Raw genomic sequence first — 21,612 nt, forward strand, 5'->3', positions numbered from 1 at the left:
CCAGTTGGCGTTCATTATTACGCCAGAGCCGCGACAGACTGTGGTCTAGGTTTCTGAACATTTTGACACTCCTTCAGGTCCCGCCGCGGTGGTGGCACGGAGCTCACTGAGAGCAAACCAGACATCTCCTGCTATGTCGGCATCCAGGGTGTCGTTGGGGAGACCCTCATACGCTGGTAGGGGTCTGTGGGACGTGTTCAGATAGTGTATTCGCAGTTCGGCGAGTAGCTCAGCGTCCGTACCCTGGTAATGGGGAATTAATTTCGTGAGCTGGTCTCGTTGAGTGCATTTTGTCTGTGTGGGGTCGAGCAAGTGTCGGAGGAAGAACCATGTCTTTTTGTTTCCAAGCTCCCCGTTCACATTATCACAGATTTGGCCCCATTGTTTTTCTTGCAGGTCTACAATGTAAGCTTCGGTATGGCGCCCGAGTTGCGCTATATGGTTGCGTGGATTTCTATTGTGTCTCTGACTCTTCCAACGTTTTAGTAGGCTGGAATGCGCTTCCCACATGTGGAGGAATTCGGAGTCAGTCGTCTGGTACGGCTCCTCAGTCGCCGTCTCAATAGTGGCGGTCTTGACGTCCTCTTTAAGTGCAGCAGTCCACTCCGTTAGGTTGTTTATCTGACTGGAGGCAGTTTGCTTTCGTAACCGTCCGAACCTATCCCAGTCGGTGATGCGTGTGCGCATGTGGTGCAGTTTGTGAAATGTGTCAAATGTTGTAGTTATTATGTAATGGTCGCTCCCTAGTGTGTTCTTCGTGTTGGATCAGCAGGCGTCGCTGTTTATGGTAAGTATGAGATCGGGCGAGGTATCTGCGCTAACGCTGTTGCCGACCCACGTGATATCGTAGGGATCATTAAGTATTGTGAGGCCCAGGTTCTGGATAGACTGCCACAGCTTTGTACCCTTCGGGGTGTTCTTCCAATAACCCCAAGCCGAAAGGTGGGCGTTACCATCGCCCACCACAAGGAGCTGCGGTACTGCGGCGAGGCGAGTTGCTTCAAACATCAGGTTAGGAATTTCTGACCCCTTGTCATTCGGTGAACTGTATAGCTTGAGTATAAAAAGATTTGTGCCACCCTTTTTTCTGGGCACAATTTCAAGTAACGTGTACTGATCGCTAGAACTGTCTATGGTGTGTTGTATAGCCGTAATGTTGCGTGGCACAAATGTCGCTGTGGATGGGACTGTCGCCGTCGCCCCTGCGTTCGAGGGGGGAGTAAACGCTTTAGAGCCCGGTAATTTCCCCGGACTGCTAGCTTCTTGAAGTGCTATTACTTCCGGGTATTTAGGTAAGCTTTGGATGTGGAACAACAAGTTACTCCATTTGTTGCGGAATCCCCTGCAGTTCCACTGCCATACCTCAATTTGCTGGCGAGGGGCTATGTCGAGACATGGAAGGAATACTTAGGGGCGCGGTTGCGGATGCCGGCATTACATTACGGCTTGCCTACAGGGCCGCGAGACACTACACTACTTGTGTAAAAATAATGCCGACGATTATGTTACTTCCTAATGCGAAATTTGAGCGCAGCTCATCAGCTGTTTCTTTTCGATAAATTGATGCAAAACGAAGAGACGTCCGTGTGCTGTGCGATGTCAGGGCACGTTAAAGATCCCCAGAGGGTCGAAATTACTCCGTAGCCCTCCACTATGGCTCCCCTTTCTGTCTTTCCACTTTCACTCCCACCTTCCCCTTCCCTTACGGCGCGGCTCAGGTGTCCACAAAGCAAATGTGACAAATACTGCGTCTTTCCTTTTCCGTGAACCAATAGAGAAAAAAAAGAGGCAAGGATTTCGAGCAAGGCACATAAGCTCAATTACATACTTCTTTTTTTTATTTTTCACACGTATTCCTTCAAGAAACACTCCACTAACAGTTCTTGGCTGTCATGAAAGAAGCTTTGTGGTCCGAGAAATGAAGAGAGCAATTGAGTTATCGGGAGGTTGCGGGAGGCAGCGCGTGGGTCCATAGGAACGTTGCACAACGAACAGATATCAGCGACTCGCTGACGCCGCTAGCGAGTGAAGCGAGCCTGGAAGCGAGTGAGAACGGGACGCACGCACCGTGATCCGCCGCTGTACGGTTTCTTTCTGCGGATGAAGGATGCGAGTGCTATTGTATCCCCCTCCGGACCGGTCGTCTCGGTGCGCCCGCATACTTGCGGAGCGGGTCGGCGTTTCCGCAACGGGAGAGCACCCTCGCCTCCACTCAGGAAGAGGGGGGGGGTCTCCTCTTTCTGCATGGCGGCGACGGTGTTCTACGCAGCACGTTGTGTTGACTAGCTAGCGACGTCAGTCAGTCGCTGCTAGCGCTGCCTCCGGCGACCCCTTTTTTTTTCCTCGTGTGCTCTGGTAGCTGCGCGCGCTCCTGACCAACGTTTCTCCTGCCCCCATCATTCGCCGCTGAGTGTACCCCCCCCCCTCCTCCTGCGAGGCTCCGGTGGCCAAAGCGCCGGCTCGAACGGGGGGCTGAAAGGGGGGCGGAACTGGTTACGAGGCCGACGCCGACGCCGCCGCGAAACCCTAGGAACGGCCGCCAAAGAGCTGCGCTCTAAAACCTGTGATGTGTGTAACCAGCTCAGTTACTTCGCGCGTGAAAGCGTTAACTTTCTCCTCGAGGCCGCTAAATTTATACTCGAGTGCGCTCATTTCTGCTCTTAGCTTGTCTGCTGACTTAGATTTGGTAATCGGTTGCGGGTTCTCATCTTTAGACACTTCCGCGGCGCGTTTGGTTCGGGAACCCTCATCGGAAGGAGCCGGTCTTTTCAAGTTAATGCAGCCCGTCCGCATTGCATTACTGGTGGAGGGTATGGCGCTTAGAGTGTAGGATGAAGGCGCGCGGTGTACTGGTGTAGTTGTTTTTACGGGTAGTTGGAAATATTTAAATTAACTTTTCATTTCTGCTATTTCCGGTTGCATTTGCGCAATGCGTCTCTAGACTGTATTTTATCTAAGAGCTCCTTCTACCGAGCGGTGTAATTCTGGGAAGCCATATCCGGCCAGCTCTCCTGCTTCGAGCAGCTTCTGTTCCTGCTCGAACGCCGCCGTAGGCCCGTGCTTCCCTGCCTCGAACTGGCGCTCTGGCTAGATGACAGTGGTGGGAAGGAGGGTGACCCTTGGCGGGTCTTGCTTCCCCGATGGTGGCTCGACGAACAGCTACCGGTTTTTTCTCTTGAGCGCGGCCTGTGTCCGGATTGCTGGTCGACATCATCGTTCAGGTTCTTGTGTTGTCGGTTGTGTTTGAGGCGGCGTTCTACAAAACGATCTTTGCAGTTCTTGCTCCCGGTATTGTGGGCGCCTTTGCACACAATGCACTTGGGCGTGCAGTGTGAGCTTCCCCTTCAGCTGGTGGAAGGTGTTCACCGCACCTGCGGCACATATAGGCCATAGCCTTGTAACAGCGTCCGCCCGATGGGCGTCTTTTCTGCAGTTGAAGCAGGTTTCCACCTGCCCCCTGTACGGGTGCACACTGAAGGAACTCCCCAATAGTAGATGGTGCCTGGAGCTCTTTTTTCGGTGAAAGTCACCAGTATGGACATTGACTTTCCAAGGCGACAAGCATGCACCACCGGAATCCCTTGGTTGCGCTTCAGGAATTCTTGTCGGACCTCATCAGGAGTTCCGTCATCATATGCATAATAAAGGACTCCTCTCGTAGAGTCGTATGACGCTGACACGTACGACGTCACTTCGTACTCTTTCTCGCCCAACTTGAGCACATAGCAGTCACAGGTTACTGTAAACCGAAGCGCTGAGCTTATGCGGTGCGCTTATGGCGAACGTGTTAACTGTGTTAACGCGAAGGCGGTCTTGTTGCTGCACATCTTGAAGCGATAAGTTGACCGCTATGCAGGTAGCTCTGAGGAGGTTGCGTGGCGCGACGGTGTGCAAGTCCATGACTCTAGGCCTAACGACGACTTTATAGTCGTTTTCTAGTAGCCGTGGGAGCGGCGCTTTTCTACGTTTGGCGGGTGGTTTCCTTCGGTTGGCGAGAGGAGAGGGTTTGGACTTGAATTGGTTATGAGGAACTCGCGCCGCTTGTCCGTCAGCTGTTGACTCGCTTGTCCGTCTTCCTTCGGGTCGCGGCGCCTGTAGCGTTCATGTAGATTCAGTACCGTCTATCATTCTCCTTCGGCAAGCTGCTCCGGAGTAACGTCTTCACCCTCTACGGTGTAGACCATGATGCGAGTGTCTCCGGTGACTGGCGAAAGCGAGCGCGGGTCCCGGCGGCTCGACACCGTCTTGGTGGACAATGGCTGTGGCGGCGCGCGTCTTTCTCTCCCTCTTCTTTTTCTTCTCTTTTTTTCTCTCTTCTGTCCGCGCGAGGCAGCGGCCGCGCCTTTCTTTTCTTATAAATAAATCAGTAATTCCGGCGAGACACTCCCCTGTAGGAGCTGGGACAGGTAGGTCACTGCCGCTTGCGGCGGGGGCTAGCCTGTTCGAACTTTTACCTGTTGTAGGCCGTAATTGCACCCGCCACCTCTTCGGTGGTGGACGACGGCTGTTGCTGCGGCGTGCGTCTTTCTCTCCCTCTTCCTTTTCTTTCTTATGTGTTTTCTCTTCTGTCTGCACGAGGCAGCGGAGGTGGCTCAGCTACAGAGCCAGTAGCAGGCCCGTGCATTTTCTTTTCCTTCTTCCTATACAGCCACAACAGGTTGTTGTCTGGGGAAGGGGTGAAGGGTGGCTGCTCCTGGCTCTACGGGGCTGGGTCTGGTAGGTCAACGCCGCTTGGGGTGGGGGCTAGCCTGCCACCGGATTGTATCTGTTGTAGGCCGTCACTGCATCCGCTTAGGACGTGGACGACAGCTGTTGCGGCGGGCATCTTTCTCTCCCTCTTCTTTATCTTCTCTATTTTCCCTCTTCTGTCCGCATGAGGCAGCGGACGTAGCTCAATTACAGTCAGTAGCAGGTCCGTGCATTTTCTTTTCATTCTTCCTACCACCACACCAACCACAGGTTGTTGTCTCGGATACAGAGCCATTAGCAGGCCAGTGCATTTTTGTTCTTCCTATAGCCACAGCAATAAGAACAATTGCCATCGTACAGTACGCGGACGCCTCTACGTTTCCACTTTGGCCCTTCTTTCTAGGGCAGCTGTCTACACTATGCGGAGATGTATTCAGACATACACCACATGGTGCGGGCCTGCCCATCCAACCCTGCTATCCCCCGTAACCCCATCCCCATGCGGGAGGACTGGGAGGCGACCCTGCTTGGCTACTCTGACCTACAGGCCTAAAGGCCTTCGTGGAGCGCGCCAGGGCAGCGGCGAACGCCACACGGGTCCCGTACAAGGGATCCCACATAGTGCTTGTCAGGGCCAGCCCCTTAATGTTTGATGCAATCACACTTCCCCGTGTATACTCATTTCGATATTAAACATAACACGCACCCACTAGCCCTGACCCTCACCCTGCTAAGTCATTTCGAAAATGAGTTATTGTATTTTACCACCACCAACACAATCAAAAAGCTGCCGCCAGCAGCGCGGATCCGACTGGGGCACTTCGGCACAGTAGTCGGGCATCTTAACCCACCCTGTGGGCCAGCATTTCAATTGACAATCGTCAATTGGCAGTTTCTTAGCTCAGCTCTGCCAGGATTTACGCAGCTAAAGGTGTTTCCCTACCTGTTTTGGAGATGGCAGTAGGCTAGGTACGGTAACCAGCCTTGCTCGACGTTCCGACAGGCCTTACCCAAATCGGAAATTAATTTTTGGAAGTGGAATGAGATGCAGCCAAAGTAATTGCTACCTCCGCCACGTGTGTTATATGCTGGGCTCGAAAGCTATGCCCGTTAACTGCATTTGGTGGAATACTGTGTCTGTATACCATTCCCCCGTGTAAGGGCCGGAAGCGTCCGCGTAAAATACGCCGGGTTTTAGGCGAAAGCATTTAATGCCTCACCGTTGTCGACAGAGGGCTGCTGACAGCAGGTTCTCAGCAGAGGTGTCACGCTTTAGAGAGCAATAAATAAAAATAAATTATTAAACATTGTCTCCACCGGGAATCGAACCTCCATTCCTTTGTATCCCAGCCGAGCGTTTTACCACTGCGCCCCACCCAGGATTTTTGTTTCTTTATTGCCTGGTCTGGACACATTGCATTTCAAGCGAACAAAATCAACAAAATCACTCAAATGCTATTTACATACGCTATTTACATATGACACTAAAATTCACGAATACACAACAAAGGCTCTAGCCTTGAGATCCACCCGGTAGGTTCTGCTGCAGCTTTCTGGATTGCCAAAAACCTGTCCACATTTTTCCGAAAATAAATACTGGCAGGCTGTGCATCTTTATCGCAATAGTAACCCGTCATTCTTGAGCTCCAGAGACAGTGGAGGCCCATGAGCATAATTAAACCAAATGATACCCCCTGCTCACTTTCTGCGCATAAGTACAAAATTCCACGCGGGTCTAGCGGAAAATCTTACATTAGCGTTCTTTGCATCATCATCATCATCATCCTGACTATACCCACTGCAGGGCGAAGGCCTCTCCCATATTTCTCTACTTAACCCGGTTCTGTGCTAACTGCATCCACTTGACCCCTGCGAACTTCTTAATCTCATCCACCCACCTAACTTCTGCCGCCCCCTGCTACGCTTTCCTTCCCTTGGAATCCACTTTGTTCCCTCAGCGACCATCGGTTATCCTCTCTTCGCGTTCTTTGCAATACATCCCAAAAATATACTACTTCCTAGCAGTGTAAAAAAACATGGTCTATGGTTTCTGGCTTCCTGCATAATAAACAGTGTGATCCCCAGGGTATGAATAATACCTTTTTCTCCAAAAATGTTTTTACCGGCAGGGTTCCGGTGTCGTGAAGCGCTCTTCATAATTCCGCTTGTCTACCGTGAGGGTGATAGCGGCGTTCCGCGAGTGACAGATACTGCGCCTTTCTTTTCCTGTAAACGAATTACAGAACGACTGTGAACTTGATGCGTTCAATGAAATGCTGGTTGTGTTCGACAAGGGGCGCGCGATATACCGTCACGACATGTCATGACGTCACCAGGCGATTCATGCCTATTGAAAAGCAAGGAATAGACGCACTCATCAGAGGTTGCGTGAAGAGGGCTCTGAGACTACCCATCCTCGACTGAACGCGTCCTCGAAATGGGGGTGAGCAGCAATTAGACACAACTAGCGGAGGCTCTGCGCATGACGCAACTAGAAAGATTGAGCAGAACCACCACGGGCCGAGCCATCCTCGGCTGGGTGGGACTGCAGTCAGAGGAACAAGCGATAAAGTGGACATTCCGCGAAGGTGCCTCGAATGTATATTGCTGCCCCCTACCTAAAAACATGCACCCTACGTACAAGGAGATGAGATAAAAGGGGCCCAGACGCTCACAAAGAAAGCGGGCAAAATGAAGCCTGGGGAGGTCGTCTACGTGAACGCGGCTAGCGGGAAGTCCGGGGCGGCGGTGGCTGCGGTCGTCAACGGCAGTGTCTGTTAGAAGCCGAAATGTAGACACGGCTGAAGAAGTTCCGATAGCACTCGCTTGCGTTGGAACGGAAGCCAGCATAGTTATAAGTGGAAAAGGGAGGGTCTCAAAGGAGGCAGCCAAAATTTTAGAGAAAGGAAAACTTGAAAGAAGCATTGGAATTATTTGGACACCCGCTCACTAATCCGTCCCCGGCAACGAGGCCGCGCACGAGCTAGCCCGAGCTCTCTGCTTCCGGGTAGCCATAGAGCTGCCTGATTGCGATGGGATGGACGAGAGGTTGCAGACGTATTAGGAAATCTTAGGACACTACAGACATAGCAGAATGTTCCTGCCACGACCGGACCGAACGCTAAATAAGAAGGCCGTCGCTTGGCGGCGCCTGCAAGCTGGGAATTTTCCAAGTCCCGTATGGCTTTTCCCCACGCAAATGGAGAAGAAGGCGGACGATATGCGAAACCTGCGTAGAAAGGGGTACTCTGGATCATATAATCTGGCAATGCCTTGATTTCCCTGGCGCCAAGGAAACCATAAATTGTAGAGAAGCCTGGTAACTGCTACTGCGGAGCTAGTACCCCGCCAACCAGCAGCAGGCTATCCGCCTGGCGGCTGATGCCGAGAAGAAAAAGTGTCGCTTCGGTTGCCTTTAGTCGCGGAGGCCCCGGCCTACATCCCATAGGCCTGCGTGCCAGGGGCGGGCAGTAAGGGGCCTCCTACATCAGTGAAAAATAAAGTTAACAACAACAACGTGCCTATTGAAGCAAGTACAAGCTTACATCTTTTGCCGAGTATGCTACGCTACACACTTCCTAAATCTTAGAGCGGATGAAAAGAGGAAATTAGGCTCTCTCATCCGAAGATGTATCAAGAGAGCCCTAGGACTCCCGATGTGCACCTCTACGGAGAAACTCGCGAACGGCCCGCCACTCAGGTTACCTGCCGGTGTACCGCATCGCTTTGCGCTTTCGACAGATGGGGCGCTTAGGATTGCGTGAAGGCCATGTGTGCCACGTCCGCGTTCGCACTGGGGTTGTTGCTCTCGCGAATACAACCCGGCCTGATGTCAGGGCACGAACGATGCTGACTGCGCACTGGTCGCTCGCTGTCGCCTACGCAAGTGTGGCTCTCTACAGCGGACGCGCACTCATTGTGGGTCTGCTTTGGCTGGTGACAACTCGTGGGCTGTGCAGTTTCTCTGATCGGCACTTCGCTTTTCTATGTGCCCTGCTCTACCACACAGCTGATTTCGGAAACCGTTGTTTTGTCATTTCCTGGCTAGTTTGTATCTCCGCCACGCGCTACACAATCTTCTGCTTTTGACTCGAGAGGTGGTTCAGTTATGATAGTTGCCCGCTCACCTTTTATGGAAGCGGGTGACCTTACTGCTACTTGAGTCAGCGTGTAGTTCACCTCGCTTGGTGGCGTCCCTGCGGATGTCGCTCCGATGCAGCCGATGCCAATTGTCTCAGCTACCAGTGGCTAGAACAAGGCAACCCGAGACTTTTCTATTCGAGGCTCGGTCGGCTCGCTGCTGTGGTCGCGTTGCTCGGCCGCTTCCACAAGCTGTCTCACACTCAGGTGCAACTTCGATTTGCTCCGGAAGTTCCACACTCTGTTGTCATTCGCTTACAGTGGCTTTCAACTCATACGCCAAATCAAAGTAAGACTTGGCAGTTATTCTCGCTCTCATACCTCTTCCGAAGATCTTGAGGCGAAAGCCGATATGGTGTTAGCAATGACCCTTTCAGTTCATCGTAGGTCTTCAAGCGGTCGCCAAACAAGCGCTTGATATTTTCCGACGCTTCAGCCGAGGAAGCGCTACCAATTTTTGTACCCAACTATCTCGCTCGAAGCGTTTACTTCTGCAGACACTCTCGAAGTCTGCCAAATACTCTGCCATATCCTCGGCGATGAGAAACGGTTGCAGACCATCTCGCGGTTTCGAATCGCGACACTCAATGGCATTTAAAGCTTTAAGCCTTTCCACGCTCATTCGAGGTGCTGAAAAATCCAGCTTCATCAGTTTCGTTACGCGGGTAGACAGCTTTTCTCTCTCCTGGAACACTTGGCATACTAGTCTTTCACGCTCGTCGCACTCTTGGCGTTCCCTACGTTCACGTTCCTCTTTCTCTCAACATTCCCTACGTTCATGTTCCTCTTTCTCTTCACGTTTCTCAATGAATTCAAGGTACTCCAAAAGATCGTCATCTTCACCTTTCAAAACAATAACAGCTTTTAGCATTCCTGGTTTTATGAGTTCGTCAGACATATTCAGACCCAACTCCTTCGCAAACTCCAGCAATTTCGGTTTGCGCAGCGACTTTAAATCCATGGCGGTTCCGAGTGCTGCCTTTCTAGTGCCCACTATTGCTTTGCTTCAAATTAACCCAGCAGCAACGACAACCCAATTACCAGCTCTGTGGGACAGAATCTAACAGACGCGGGAGGTCGCTCATAGTCTTGTTGAAGAGAAAAGTCGAAAGTAAGGCGCCTTGCGGTGTTCTTCTCAACCCTAGTATGTCATTGTCCCCGAAATGGTGCGTAGCCATAGTGCGTTCAGAAAGGTAGCGATGTAGTTATATGTCTGTCTGTCTGTCTGTCTGTCTGTCTGTCTGTCTGTCTGTCTGTCTGTCTCTCTGTCTCTCTGTCTCTCTGTCTCTCTGTCTGTCTGTCTGTCTGTCTGTCTGTCTGTCTGTCTGTCTGTCTGTCTGTCTGTCTGTCTGTCTGTCTGTCTGTCTGTCTGTCTGTCTGTCTGTCTGTCTGTCTGTCTGTCTGTCTGTCTGTCTGTCTGTCTGTCTGTCTGTCTGTCTGTCTGTCTGTCTAAGTTCATCAGTTGGAGGTTACTGAGGATGGAATCGTGTGACACATTGTCGAAGGCCTTACTCCCATCTAGTCCCGGAACCGTTAGCGTGGCTAATATGCGATTTGGGCCTAAAATGTTATGTTGTATTTGCCACATGATGTCCTGATTCGATCGACCTGCTCGAAACCCAATCACGGGCGGGGCAAACTGGCCTTCCGCTTCGGTGTGCACGAGGAGCCTATTTAACACATTGTGTTCCATGCTTCGGTGTGCACGAGGAGCCTGTTTAAGACATTGTGTTCCATTACCTTCCCGAGACGTGACGTTAGCGAAATTGGGCGGAGGTTCATCATCTCGAGTCTTTCGCCCAGTTTAGGTAAAAAATAATTTTAGCATTCCTCCATTCATCAGGGATGCTGCCTTCTGTCCATACGTTCATAAGAGCCTCTACTGACTGGTCCTCTAATTTGCGCAACATCTTATTGGTGATGCGATTTTCCCCCGGTGCCCAGGTAGCGATAATTTGGTTCTGCTACAGTAAAGACGCTATCCATGTGAGGATTATTCAATCTTGAGTACCCATCTGGCGTGGGTATATGCTGGGAAGTGTTAACGTCATGGTCCTTTATTGTGTTCATGAGATCTTCGTCGGTGCCCTGGAAAGATTGCGAGATCCTATGTAGGCTCTTGTGGGATTCGACCTTAGTTTTCGTAGGATCGAGTAAATCCCTTAGTAGAAACCAAGTCTTCTTGTTGCCAAGTTAGTTGCCCATTAAGGCGGTCGAAACTCTGGTGCCACTGCTCTCGTCTAAGTTCTTCCGACAACTAAGCCTCGAGTTTCCTTTCAAGTCGGATTAGCCGAATTTTTAAACGTCGGTTATGCTAATTTTTACGCCATCCAGCATGTATATTCCTTTTTGCTTCCATCTTGTGCATTATCCGAGCTTCCGGGCTGGGACAGCTTTGCTCCTGTGTCACAGTTTTCGAAGCGTTTGCGGCGTCTTGCAACAGGCGCTCCATCCATTGTTTTAAACCTGCGATACTTTTACAATGAATCAACTAGCCCGCAAAAATCTTTAATCCGCTGGTCTTTCCAAGGGGACATATCTGAAGGCGTCCCAATTCGCGTGGTTCACTTCCTGGCGACGCATTTTGCAATCCGTGGCTCGGAAAGTTGTACATAGACACTGTGATCGCTCCCTATGTTTGTATTCAGGTTTTGCCATCTCGCATTGGATATATTTCTGCCAAAGGTAAGGTCAGGACACGTATCCCTGGTTACACTGTTACCAATGTGCGTAGGTTTATAGGGTCAAGGAGTAATGTGTGCCCTAATGCCTGAGCTGTCTCCGAGATTTTGCCTCCCTTTCTACTGTTTGTTCAGTAGCCCCATTCTGCATGGTGTGCGTTAGTTTCCAACAGTCAGCAACGTTCCAATTTGAGCGGCTTCATGCGCCTTACGGAATAGTGTGGCTATTTTCGTGCTGTTGTCTTTAGGTGGACGGAATACGTTTAGAATATAGAGGGGAGATCGTGTGCATTTGTTCCGTAAGATTTGTAGAAAGGTATGAAATCCCTCTGGAGTTTTCAAACCTAGTTGATTTGCAGTTAGGTTGTGGTGTACAAGCTTATCTGTGATCGGCCGGTGCTCATCCGACACTTTCTCATTGTATGCTGTATATATGCTGCAAGCTTTACTTCTGTATTCCTCTCTTGAAGTGCTATGAATACCGGTCTGTTTGGGCCAAACGTGAACATTCCAGAGCCTTGCGCGTGTCTCTGAATACCCGTGCAGTTCTAATGCCACACTATAACAGGTGCACTAGCCATCGTGTATCGGGCAAGGTTCCGTTCCCTCGGGTTGCAATATGCTGTTTGAGAATGCTGCGGGCGGACGCATGCGCCGAAGCGCCGTCGGCTGGGCGAGAGAATGCAGTGTGGGCGGGAGGCAAAGATCCGGCATTTAGTGTTGTAGATGTCATGTTCAAGTTGCTAGGGGATGCTAGTACGTCAATCTTGTCGTCAACCTGTCGAGTTTAGTTATGACCGTTTCGAAAATAGTTGGAAACTTTGCCATTGCACCGGTTTCTTTGTTATAATTATTCTCTAAGGCATCTGTATCTAGCCGAGGTACAAAAGGTGCCTTTCATTTCTTACGCCGGTTTTGGTCTACATGTCCCAATAGCGGGTGGCTTCAAGCGAGCGCAAGCCACTGTCGACGCGTTATTTTATAATTGCGCATTTGCAGTTTCTGGCTGTTTGATTTTTGCGTTAGACTGAGATAAATTGTTACAGTCGTCGGAATATGTCAGCTGCCTTACCTGTGGATCGGGTGCTCGGCGTTGTTTTTCAGTAAGTGGCGTCCTGCAGGCCAAATGTTTGACATGTCTTTCTTGTCCGGAATTGTAGTTGGTCCGCAAGGTGCGTCTGCGAGGCTACGACCTGCTCCTATCTCTGCTCCTACTGCGTCCACATAGAGAGGGAAAAGAGCCATCTCTTGGTTCCTGCGGCTTGGGTAGTCGGCTCGTGGTTGTGGCCGTTGGGGGACTGCTGCTTTGCAGTGGTGAGAAATATTCATCCCTTGGAGTGGTTGTTGGTGGCCACATTCTCGCGGACGGGACTGGCGCCCGCTTAGCAAAACGCCAGGGTGAGTGTCAGTGCCTGTGGGGGGTTGTAAGGATATTGGCCGGTGAGGTGGCAAGAAGCGGTATTTTCAGCTTCGACTGCCGATGCGATGTGAGCCTTTGCATGCCATGCACATGGCTTTGACGGTGGGTGGTTGGCCGGCTGGTGGAGACTCGTCAGCCACGCTGGAGCGGCATGAAGTAGATATTCGGAGTTGGGGGCACACGTTCGCTCGGTGACACAGCTTGCGACAGCACGCCTCTGGGCGAGACTTCAAAGCGAAGACCTCGAAGGTAAATCCCATGTACTGCAGATATCGGAGGAGCTCAGTGCTAGCGAATGTAACGACGAATTGTTTGTCTTGCCCATACTGCGCGCAGCAACGATGGGGAGATGGGCATGCGAGGAAGAGTTCCGCTAAGATCTCGCGGCGTCGTTTTCATAGCTGTAGGCCGGGTGCAAAATCCCCCGGACTGAATTGTCCGGGGCTCGGGAGTAGGCGGCAACCGGGACTATTGTTTTCTCGATGATCATGGTGACGATCTTCGCTTAAGACATGGCAGACACAGTCTGTCGTGCTCACTGTGACGGTGTTAGTGGGGTGGATGCAGACCTGGTCGGCAGTAACCGCCAGGCAGTGGTCAACATTGGCGGCTGCATAGATTACAAGACCAAGACGTGCGGGATGACCTGCGGTGTGGAGGTTGCGTGTGCCCTGTAAGCGGAGGACTATCCTGAAGTACGCTTGCCCGCCTGCAACCAGGAGTGAAAGTGGATAGAAAGAAAAGGGAGCCGTAGTGGAGGGCTAGGAGTAACATGACCGCCTTGCGCACACCTAACCGCATCGTAAGGAAATTGAAGATCGGAGTGCAAGTGGAAACAGACAAAGGGGAGCCATAGTGGAGGGCTACGGAGTAATTTCGACCACCTCGGGATATTTTATGTGCACAGACATTGCACAGCACAATGACGCTTCTTCGTTTCCCTGGTACCTAATAATAATAATAGTAATTGGTTCTCAGGAAAGAAAAGAAAGTTATCAGTCGCACTTGCTTTGTAGACACCTGAACAGCACTATAAGTTAAGGTGGGCGTGAAAGAGGAAAGAAAGAATGGTGCAGTACTGCAGGGCTCCAGAGTAATTTGGACCACCTGGGATCTTTAACGTGCACTGACAGAGCACAGCACAGGGCCCCCTCCTTAACCGCCTCAACAAATTACTTGAATGAACGCTGGCAACAAGGCAGTTTGCCGGCCCAGTGGAAGGAGGCAAAGGTAGTCTTCATGCCAAAACAAGGCAGACCGCTTCTCCCCAACAATCTTCGACCTATTTCCCTCACTTCTTATGTCGGCAAATTAATGCGTCATGCGTGATTTATACAAGACTAAGCAGCACTCTGGAGGAATGGTCGCTCCTGCCCAACTACATGTATGGTTTCCATCCGAGTCTGGTCCCTCAAGATGTTTTCCTACAGCTAAAGCACCATATCCTTGATTCAAAAACTCATGATACACAAGCCATTCTCGGAGTTGACCTAACTAAATAATATGATAAATTAACACTCTGTCATTCTAAATAATCTACAAACTCCACAAGTAGGCAGCCATATGTATATTTACATAAGGCCTTTCCTCGTCAACCGAACAGGGACTCTCACACTAGGCCCTCCCACGCTGCCAAACATGAAGCTCGGTGCTCGTAGAACACCTCAAGGAGCGGTGCTTTCACAGACACAGTTTAACATTGCCCTCATTCATCTCCCAAAACAACTACTGAAATCGCAGACAAACATTCGTCCTCTATGCGGATAACATCACTGTCTGGGCATGCCGACGCAGTGACGCAACCATAGAGACAACTTCAAACAGCTCTGAACAATACTGACACTTATGTGAAGGAGAAAGGCCCAACCTCTCACCGTCTAAATCTCAACTCTTCCTCTACCGACCCAAATCCACTCATTTTGATAGCCCACATGTGACTCTGACACTTGGTATATAATCGATTTATTTATTTATTTGTACCCTCAGGGCTTACAAGTAGCGTTATAGAGGGGAGGGGCTTTTGCACATCATTATATTGTTACGACGGGGGTGAGACGTAGGAGCGCTGAACAACAAGACGATAGGGCAGGGAGCTCAGCTGGTCAACGGCAGCGCGTCCGGCACGAGAGTCCTTTTTTTCAACGTCTTTCTCCTTCACTTGTATTCTAAACTTCATCTTCTTCTGTACTGTTACATTTTCCCCCTGGGCAGACGAAGCCCCCCCGGGCGAGGTAGTTATTCGTTTCCACGAGAGTGACACGGCTTCATCCGGGCGACGTGGGCAACTTCGGTTCTGGCTGAACGACGACCACTTGCTGTCATACGTGCTATTTGGTAGTTGACTTCACTGACGCATTCAAGCACAACGTAAGGGCCAGCGTAATGCGCCAACATTTTCTGGGCTAAACCACGCTTTCGCAGGGGTCGCCAAAGCCACACTAAATCTCCAGGGGCGTAAGACACATGGTTATGCCGGCTGTCGTACCGAGCTTTTGAACGCTCTTGCGAAGCGAGAATTCGCAAACGGGCGAGACGGCGAGCTTCGGCTCGACAAAGAGTTTCCGCGATGCACGGTTCGTCATGGACGGAGAAAGGAAAAATGGTGTCTAGACAATACCGAGGAGGACGGGCATATAGCAGGAAGAACGGGCTGTAGCCAGTAGTCTCATGTGTTGCAGTGTTGAATGCGAACGTTATAAACGGCAGTATAGTATCCCAATTCTTTTGGTCAGATGCGATGTACATAGATAGCATGTTTGTGAGTGTGCGGGTTGTGCGCTCCGTTAAGCCGTTGGTTAGAGGGTTATATGGTGTGGAATGCCGGAAATGCGACGCACACAAACGAAGAAGCTCTTCCACAACATCTGCCGTAAACTGGCGACCTCGGTCACTGATGATCACTCGCGGAGGTCCATGGCGGAGGATCACAGAACGGAGCAAGAACTGGGACACGTGGTGAGCGGTGGCTGAAGAAAGAGCTGCCGTTTCGCATTAGCGGGTGAGATAGTCGGTACAAACCACGATCCGACAATTTCCGTCGGATGACTTCGGGAAGCGACCCATAAGGTCGATTCCGATTTTCTCAAATGCGCCACGTGGTGGAGTCACAGGATGTAGCAGGCCCTGTGGCGTGAACGTAGGACGTTTGTGTCGCTGGCACTCAGTGCAGCTCGCCACATATCGCTCAGTCGTCTCGCGCATATTTGGCCAATAAAACCGGTCGCGGGCACGATGGAGCGTTCGTGCAGAGCCCAGGTGACCGGAAGAGGGGTCGTCGTGCATCGCACGTAAGATGCACGAGCGGTAGCTCTCTGGAACCACAAGCAGAAAATTCGTGCCGGTGCTTGAGTAAGCCTTTTTGTACAAAAGGCCGTCACGGAGACAAAATGGGCTGGAAGCAGTGGAATCCCGCGCCTCCGCAAGCAGTGGCTCGACGCTTATGTCGGTCTCTTGCGCAGTGCGCAGAGCCGAGGCGTCGCGAAACTCGGGCACGACGGAGGCGATGTAATGATCGAAATCACCAGAGTCACATTCGGTTGTAAGAAGAGGAAGATGTGAAAGAGTCTGCATCGGCGTGTTTGCGGCCACTCTTGTACGAAACAGTGAAGTCGTACTCCTGCAGACGAAGGGCCCAGCGTGCCAGACGACCAGATGGATCACGAAGGTTGACGAGCCAACACAGGGCATGATGGTCCGACACAACCGTGAAATGGCGTCCATATAGGTAGCACCGAAACCGCTGAACAGCGAAAACTACAGCGAGGCACTCCTGCTCCGTAACAGTATAGTTACGCTCAGGTTTGCTGAGGGAACGGCTTGCATACGCAATTACATGCTCGCCTGTTGCCGAATGTTGCACAAGCATTATATAGGTATTGCATTATATAGGCCGAAGGGCATTGCGTTAAATTCAAATAGGCCGTCCGGCGTAACAAATGCAGTTTTTTCCTTGTCAGCCGGGTCCATCGGAATCTGCCAATACCCCGATCGCAAATCAACTGAAGAGAAATAAGACGCGGAGAAAAGGCAATCTATGGCATCGTCGATGCGCGGGAGAGGATACACATCCTTTTTAGTGATGGAGTTAAGGCGACGATAGTCAATGCAGAACCTCCATGTTGCGTCTTTTTTCTTCGCCAATATCACGGGAGCAGCCCAAGGACTCGAGGATTCCTGTATTACGCCCCTGTTTAACATGTCTTGTACTTGCTCGGTGATGATCTTACGCTCTGACGGCGACACACGGTACGGCTTTTGACGGATTGGATGTGCAGATTCCGTGTCAATCCTGTGGCGTGCGCGCGACAGCGGAAAACGTTGCGAGCCGTCGGACTGCGCGAAATCAAAGACGGATAGGTGCTGGGACAAGAGGTTCTTCAATATCTGTCGTTGTGAGGTGTTCAACGAAACGCTGATCATCGGAAGAAACTTTTCGTCAGCAGGTAAGTTAGTAGCGGGGTTGTCTAGGGAAGGAGTAATGACAGCTACACAATTCGGGAGAGTTGCGCTACATGAAGCTAGTTTGGAGCCTGCTGGATAAATAACTGGTTCCGATGAACAATTTATACTCCACAGTCCGGTACGGCGCTCTTTCACGTGAACCAAACAATGCGGCACTAACGCATTTTTCTTTACGCACTGTAAATTAAGAGGCGCCACAGTAGCCTCAAAAGAGTCGGTAATAGCACGGGAGCAGGACACCTGGACACACACTGCAGAATGTGGCGGTATGACGACTTCATCACACACACACAAAACGTCTTCATAATTTGACGTCTCTTCCAAAAGTTCACGAGGAAGAAAACCACTAACACTTAGCTCTCCCGTTCGACAATCAACTGTAGCGCCGCACATACGCAGGAAGTCAATTCCCAAGATTACGTCGTGTGTAGATCGAGGCAGTACTGCAGACGCCGCCGGAAATACTGTGCCCCCCAAAGAAACTTTAACGCTGCATACCCCAACCGGATACAATAACTCTCCACTTTCTCCATAAAAATTAGCAGTTTTGTCCCAAACAAACATAACTTTGTTCTTGAAAAGTTTCTTAAAATCTAAACTCATTACTGAGATAGTGGCACCAGTGTCTACCAACGCCATCGTAGGTAAACTATCAACGAGCACCTTGAGAACCTTGCTCTTTAACATGAACACAGACGGAGGAATAATAGGTAGCAGTGCACATTGTCCAGCGACCTCACCTCCATTGGCCGCGCTGGCTGGTTTTCCTGCGTTGGTGGTGGAGATCGGCGCCGTGGTGACGGGGATTGGCGCACACGACATGACGGAGGCGGTGTCACACTACGGTCAGACGCTGCTGGAGAATGGCTGCGGAGCCCTTCGTTTTCAAAACGGCCCCTCCGGGATGGATGTTCTGGCCGATAGTTGTCGATATAGGGCTGGACGGTTCTTCGGTTCGATGCCATCGGAGGATTCCTGAAATGTGCGCGCTGATTGCAGTAGCGGGAAATATGACCCACGACACCACACCTGTAGCACACTGGAAGAGGTCGGTCAAAAAGTGGCGTGTCAGCCGGTTCCTGCATGGTAGGCCGCTACAAATATCTAGATGGTGTCCGGGACGATGTAGTTGTCCGGCAGTCGGCGCGATGTAAGACTGGAGTAAGGGCGAGGATCTCTACGCTGATGGCAAGAGAATTGTTGAAAACTCTCTTCCGGTCTTGGTCGCGAAGTGGATAGGTCTTCGCGGCAGGCAAAGTCGGTGACATTCGCGGACATCGGCGGGCACGCACCCCCATAAGTTGGAAAAGAATATACGTCCCCTCCAAAGCCATTGGGTCGGGCAAGCTGCTCACGTCGTGACATCTCATCTCGAACACTTTCACGGATGGCGCACAGGAGGCTTTGAGATGGCGATTCTTTAATACTAGCCACTGTAGTCACATTTGCGAGCCGTCCAAATTTCGGTGTAATGCGGCGACTCTTCAGGGCCTGGAATGTTCGGCAGTGCCGGATAACGTCAGAGACCGAACTCAAGTTTTCCTTGGCAATGAGGAAGTGGTAGACATCTTCCGCAATTCCCTTGAGTAGATGGCCTACTTTATCTTCTTCAGTCATCCTGCTGTCGACGGTCTTGCACAACTTGGGTATGGCCTCTATGTAAGTGGTGCAAGTTTCTCCGGCAGCCTGGGCCCTCTGAGCAAGTGTCTGCTCGGCCTGTTTCTTCTTTGCAGCTAGGTCGCCAAAACATTCCTTGATTGCTTCGACAAAACATTCCCAAGTTGTCAGAGAGTCCTTGTGGTTCTCATACCACATCAAGGCCGTTTGCGTGAAAAAAAAAGACTACATTGGCGAGTTTAGCCAATGAATCCCAGCGGTTATAGCGGCTCACACGTTCATAATGAGTGAGCCAGTCATCAACATCTTCCCCTGCTTGGCCGGCAAAGGAACGAGGCTCACGAAACGGTAGCGTCGCATTTGTGGTGGTCGGAGGCACATCGCGAGAGGGGGGTGGAAGGTCCCGTGTTGATGTTCGGGGCTGCTCGGTAATGTGCTGCATTCTTGTTGAAAAGGGTGGGAGACCAGCGAGGCGACGGCTCCGACGAAGCTGCAGCGGTTGAGGATGCGTCTTGAGGATAGTCGTACCCAGCACCTGACCACCAATTTGTTACGACGGGGGTAAGACGTCGGAGCGCTGAACAACAAGACGATAGGGCAGGGAGCTCAGCTGGTCAACGGCAGCGCGTCCGGCACGAGAGTCCTTTTTTTCAACGTCTTTCTCCTTCACTTGTATAAAAAACTTCATCTTCTTCTGTCCTGTTAGAATATATATGAAATACAAACAAGGTGAAGAACATAATTGCATCAGCAAAATAGAAACAATTGAGTGATATGGCAACTGAACTAAATAGATAAACAAAAACAGATAGCTTACGGTACGCGAAAGAAAAGGAAGTAAGGAACAAAACCTAATAAAAAAGTTTTATTTAGGAATAAACTCACTTTCTGAAATATTAGTGCTTTGCGAAAATGATCGGTGTCGGTGATAGCAACTAAAGACGCAGGCAGGCGGTTCCACTCGTGACAGGTCCTTGGCAGGAATGAATATGAGTAGGTGACTGTGCGGTGCGAAGGTGCATGAACTTTGAAACGATGATCCACACGTGGGGAGATATAAGACGCTGGTGTAATGAACCGTGACTTAAGTATCTGGTTATGATAGTATATTTTGTGAAAAAGGGAAAGACGTGATAGTTTTCTACGGGAAGAAAGAAGGGGAAGGTTAAGTGCAATCTTCGTATTAGTAATGGTCGCAGTACGATTATAATTGATAAGAATAAAATGGACAGAACGATTTTGTACGCTTTCAAGGCTTTTTATTAGAGTGGCATATCCTGGGTCCCATATTGAACATGCATATTCGAGGATAGGCCTGACATTTGTGATGTAGAGTTGTTTTTTTAGAGGTGATGGGGCTAGGGAAAAGTTACGTTTGAGATAGCCAAGAACGCGGTTAGCTTTCGATGTAATGTGTACAATGTGTTGATTCCATGTGAGCTTGTTAGTGATATGCACGCCAAGATATTTGTATGAAACAACCTGGTAAAGTGGAGTATTAAGTACATAAGTGGAGCAAGTTGACTGATTTCGAGAGATTCTCATTGTTTTACATTTTGAATTGTTTAGTTCCATTAGCCAAATCGCGCACCAGTTTGCAATGTTATTCAGATCATGCTGGAGTGTTATTGTATCGTTACTGCTTTCGATCTTGTGGCATATGACATAATCGTAAGAAAATAAACAGATGGAACTTGAGATTTGATTAAGAAGGTCATTGATGTAAATTAGGAAAAGCAACAGTGCTAAAAGAGATACTTGAGGTACCCCTGGACCGACTGGTACATCAGAAGAGTCACTGTCATTAGTGGTAACATACTGTGTGCGGTTGGAAAGAAACTCTCGAATCCAATTTAAAACCAAATGATCAATGCTTAGTCTGCCGAGTTTAATAAGAGCAGGTAGTGGTTAATTTTGTCAAATGCTTTAGAAAAAATCAGAAATATACAGTCGGTAATAAAGCCAATGTCCAGAAATGTATTAGGATTATTACAGAATGTTAATAATTGAGTTTCACAAGAGAAGGACTTTCGGAACCCGTGTCCAGAAATGTATTAAGATCATTACAGAATGTTAATAATTAAGTTTCGCTAGAGAAGGACTTTCGAAACCCGTGCTGACTGCTATGAAAAAAAAATTATTTTATTCCAAGAAGTTAGCGAGGTGTGAGAAAATGACGTGTTCAAAGATTTTACAAGGAACTGATGTCAATGAAATAGGTCTATACTTTTAAGGGTTATGTTTGTCACCGGACTTGTGAAGAGGAACCACCTTGCCTGTTTTCCAGTCCTTCGGTAACGAGCTATTGTTAAGGGAGTTTGTGAAAATTATGTTTAGGATAATGGAACTATATTCTGCAGTGCCCTGAAAGAATTTGGTCGTAATGCCATCGACGCCGCACGAATATCTTTTTATATGTTAATAATCGAGTGTATAGCAGATGAATCAAATACGAGCGTGTCCATTGGAAATAAATTAGGGGAATTGAATGGTGGAAAGCTGCTAGAGGATGCGGAGCTAAATGAATGGGTGAAAGCAAGGTTAAGTAAAAAAGCACAATGACTGCTTGGTATTACATCACCTGATTCGTTAGTGAGGGTAATA

At 49.9% G+C, this 21,612-nt stretch overlaps 1 protein-coding gene across 1 annotated transcript in view; it reads left to right on the forward strand.

The window, feature by feature from the left end:
- Positions 1–5,242, forward strand: part of LOC146186642 (uncharacterized) — a 121,826-nt gene extending 116,584 nt beyond the window's left edge. Inside the window, exon 5 of the mRNA XM_084608072.1 lies at positions 5,093–5,242. Coding sequence (XP_084464198.1) covers positions 5,093–5,242 — 150 coding nt within the window. The remainder of the gene's footprint in view (positions 1–5,092) is intronic.
- The last annotated feature ends 16,370 nt before the right edge of the window (positions 5,243–21,612 follow it).

This window comes from Amblyomma maculatum, chromosome 6 (assembly GCF_055883805.1).
Source record: "Amblyomma maculatum isolate TAMU_Amacu chromosome 6, ASM5588380v1, whole genome shotgun sequence".
NCBI lineage: Eukaryota > Metazoa > Arthropoda > Arachnida > Ixodida > Ixodidae > Amblyomma > Amblyomma maculatum.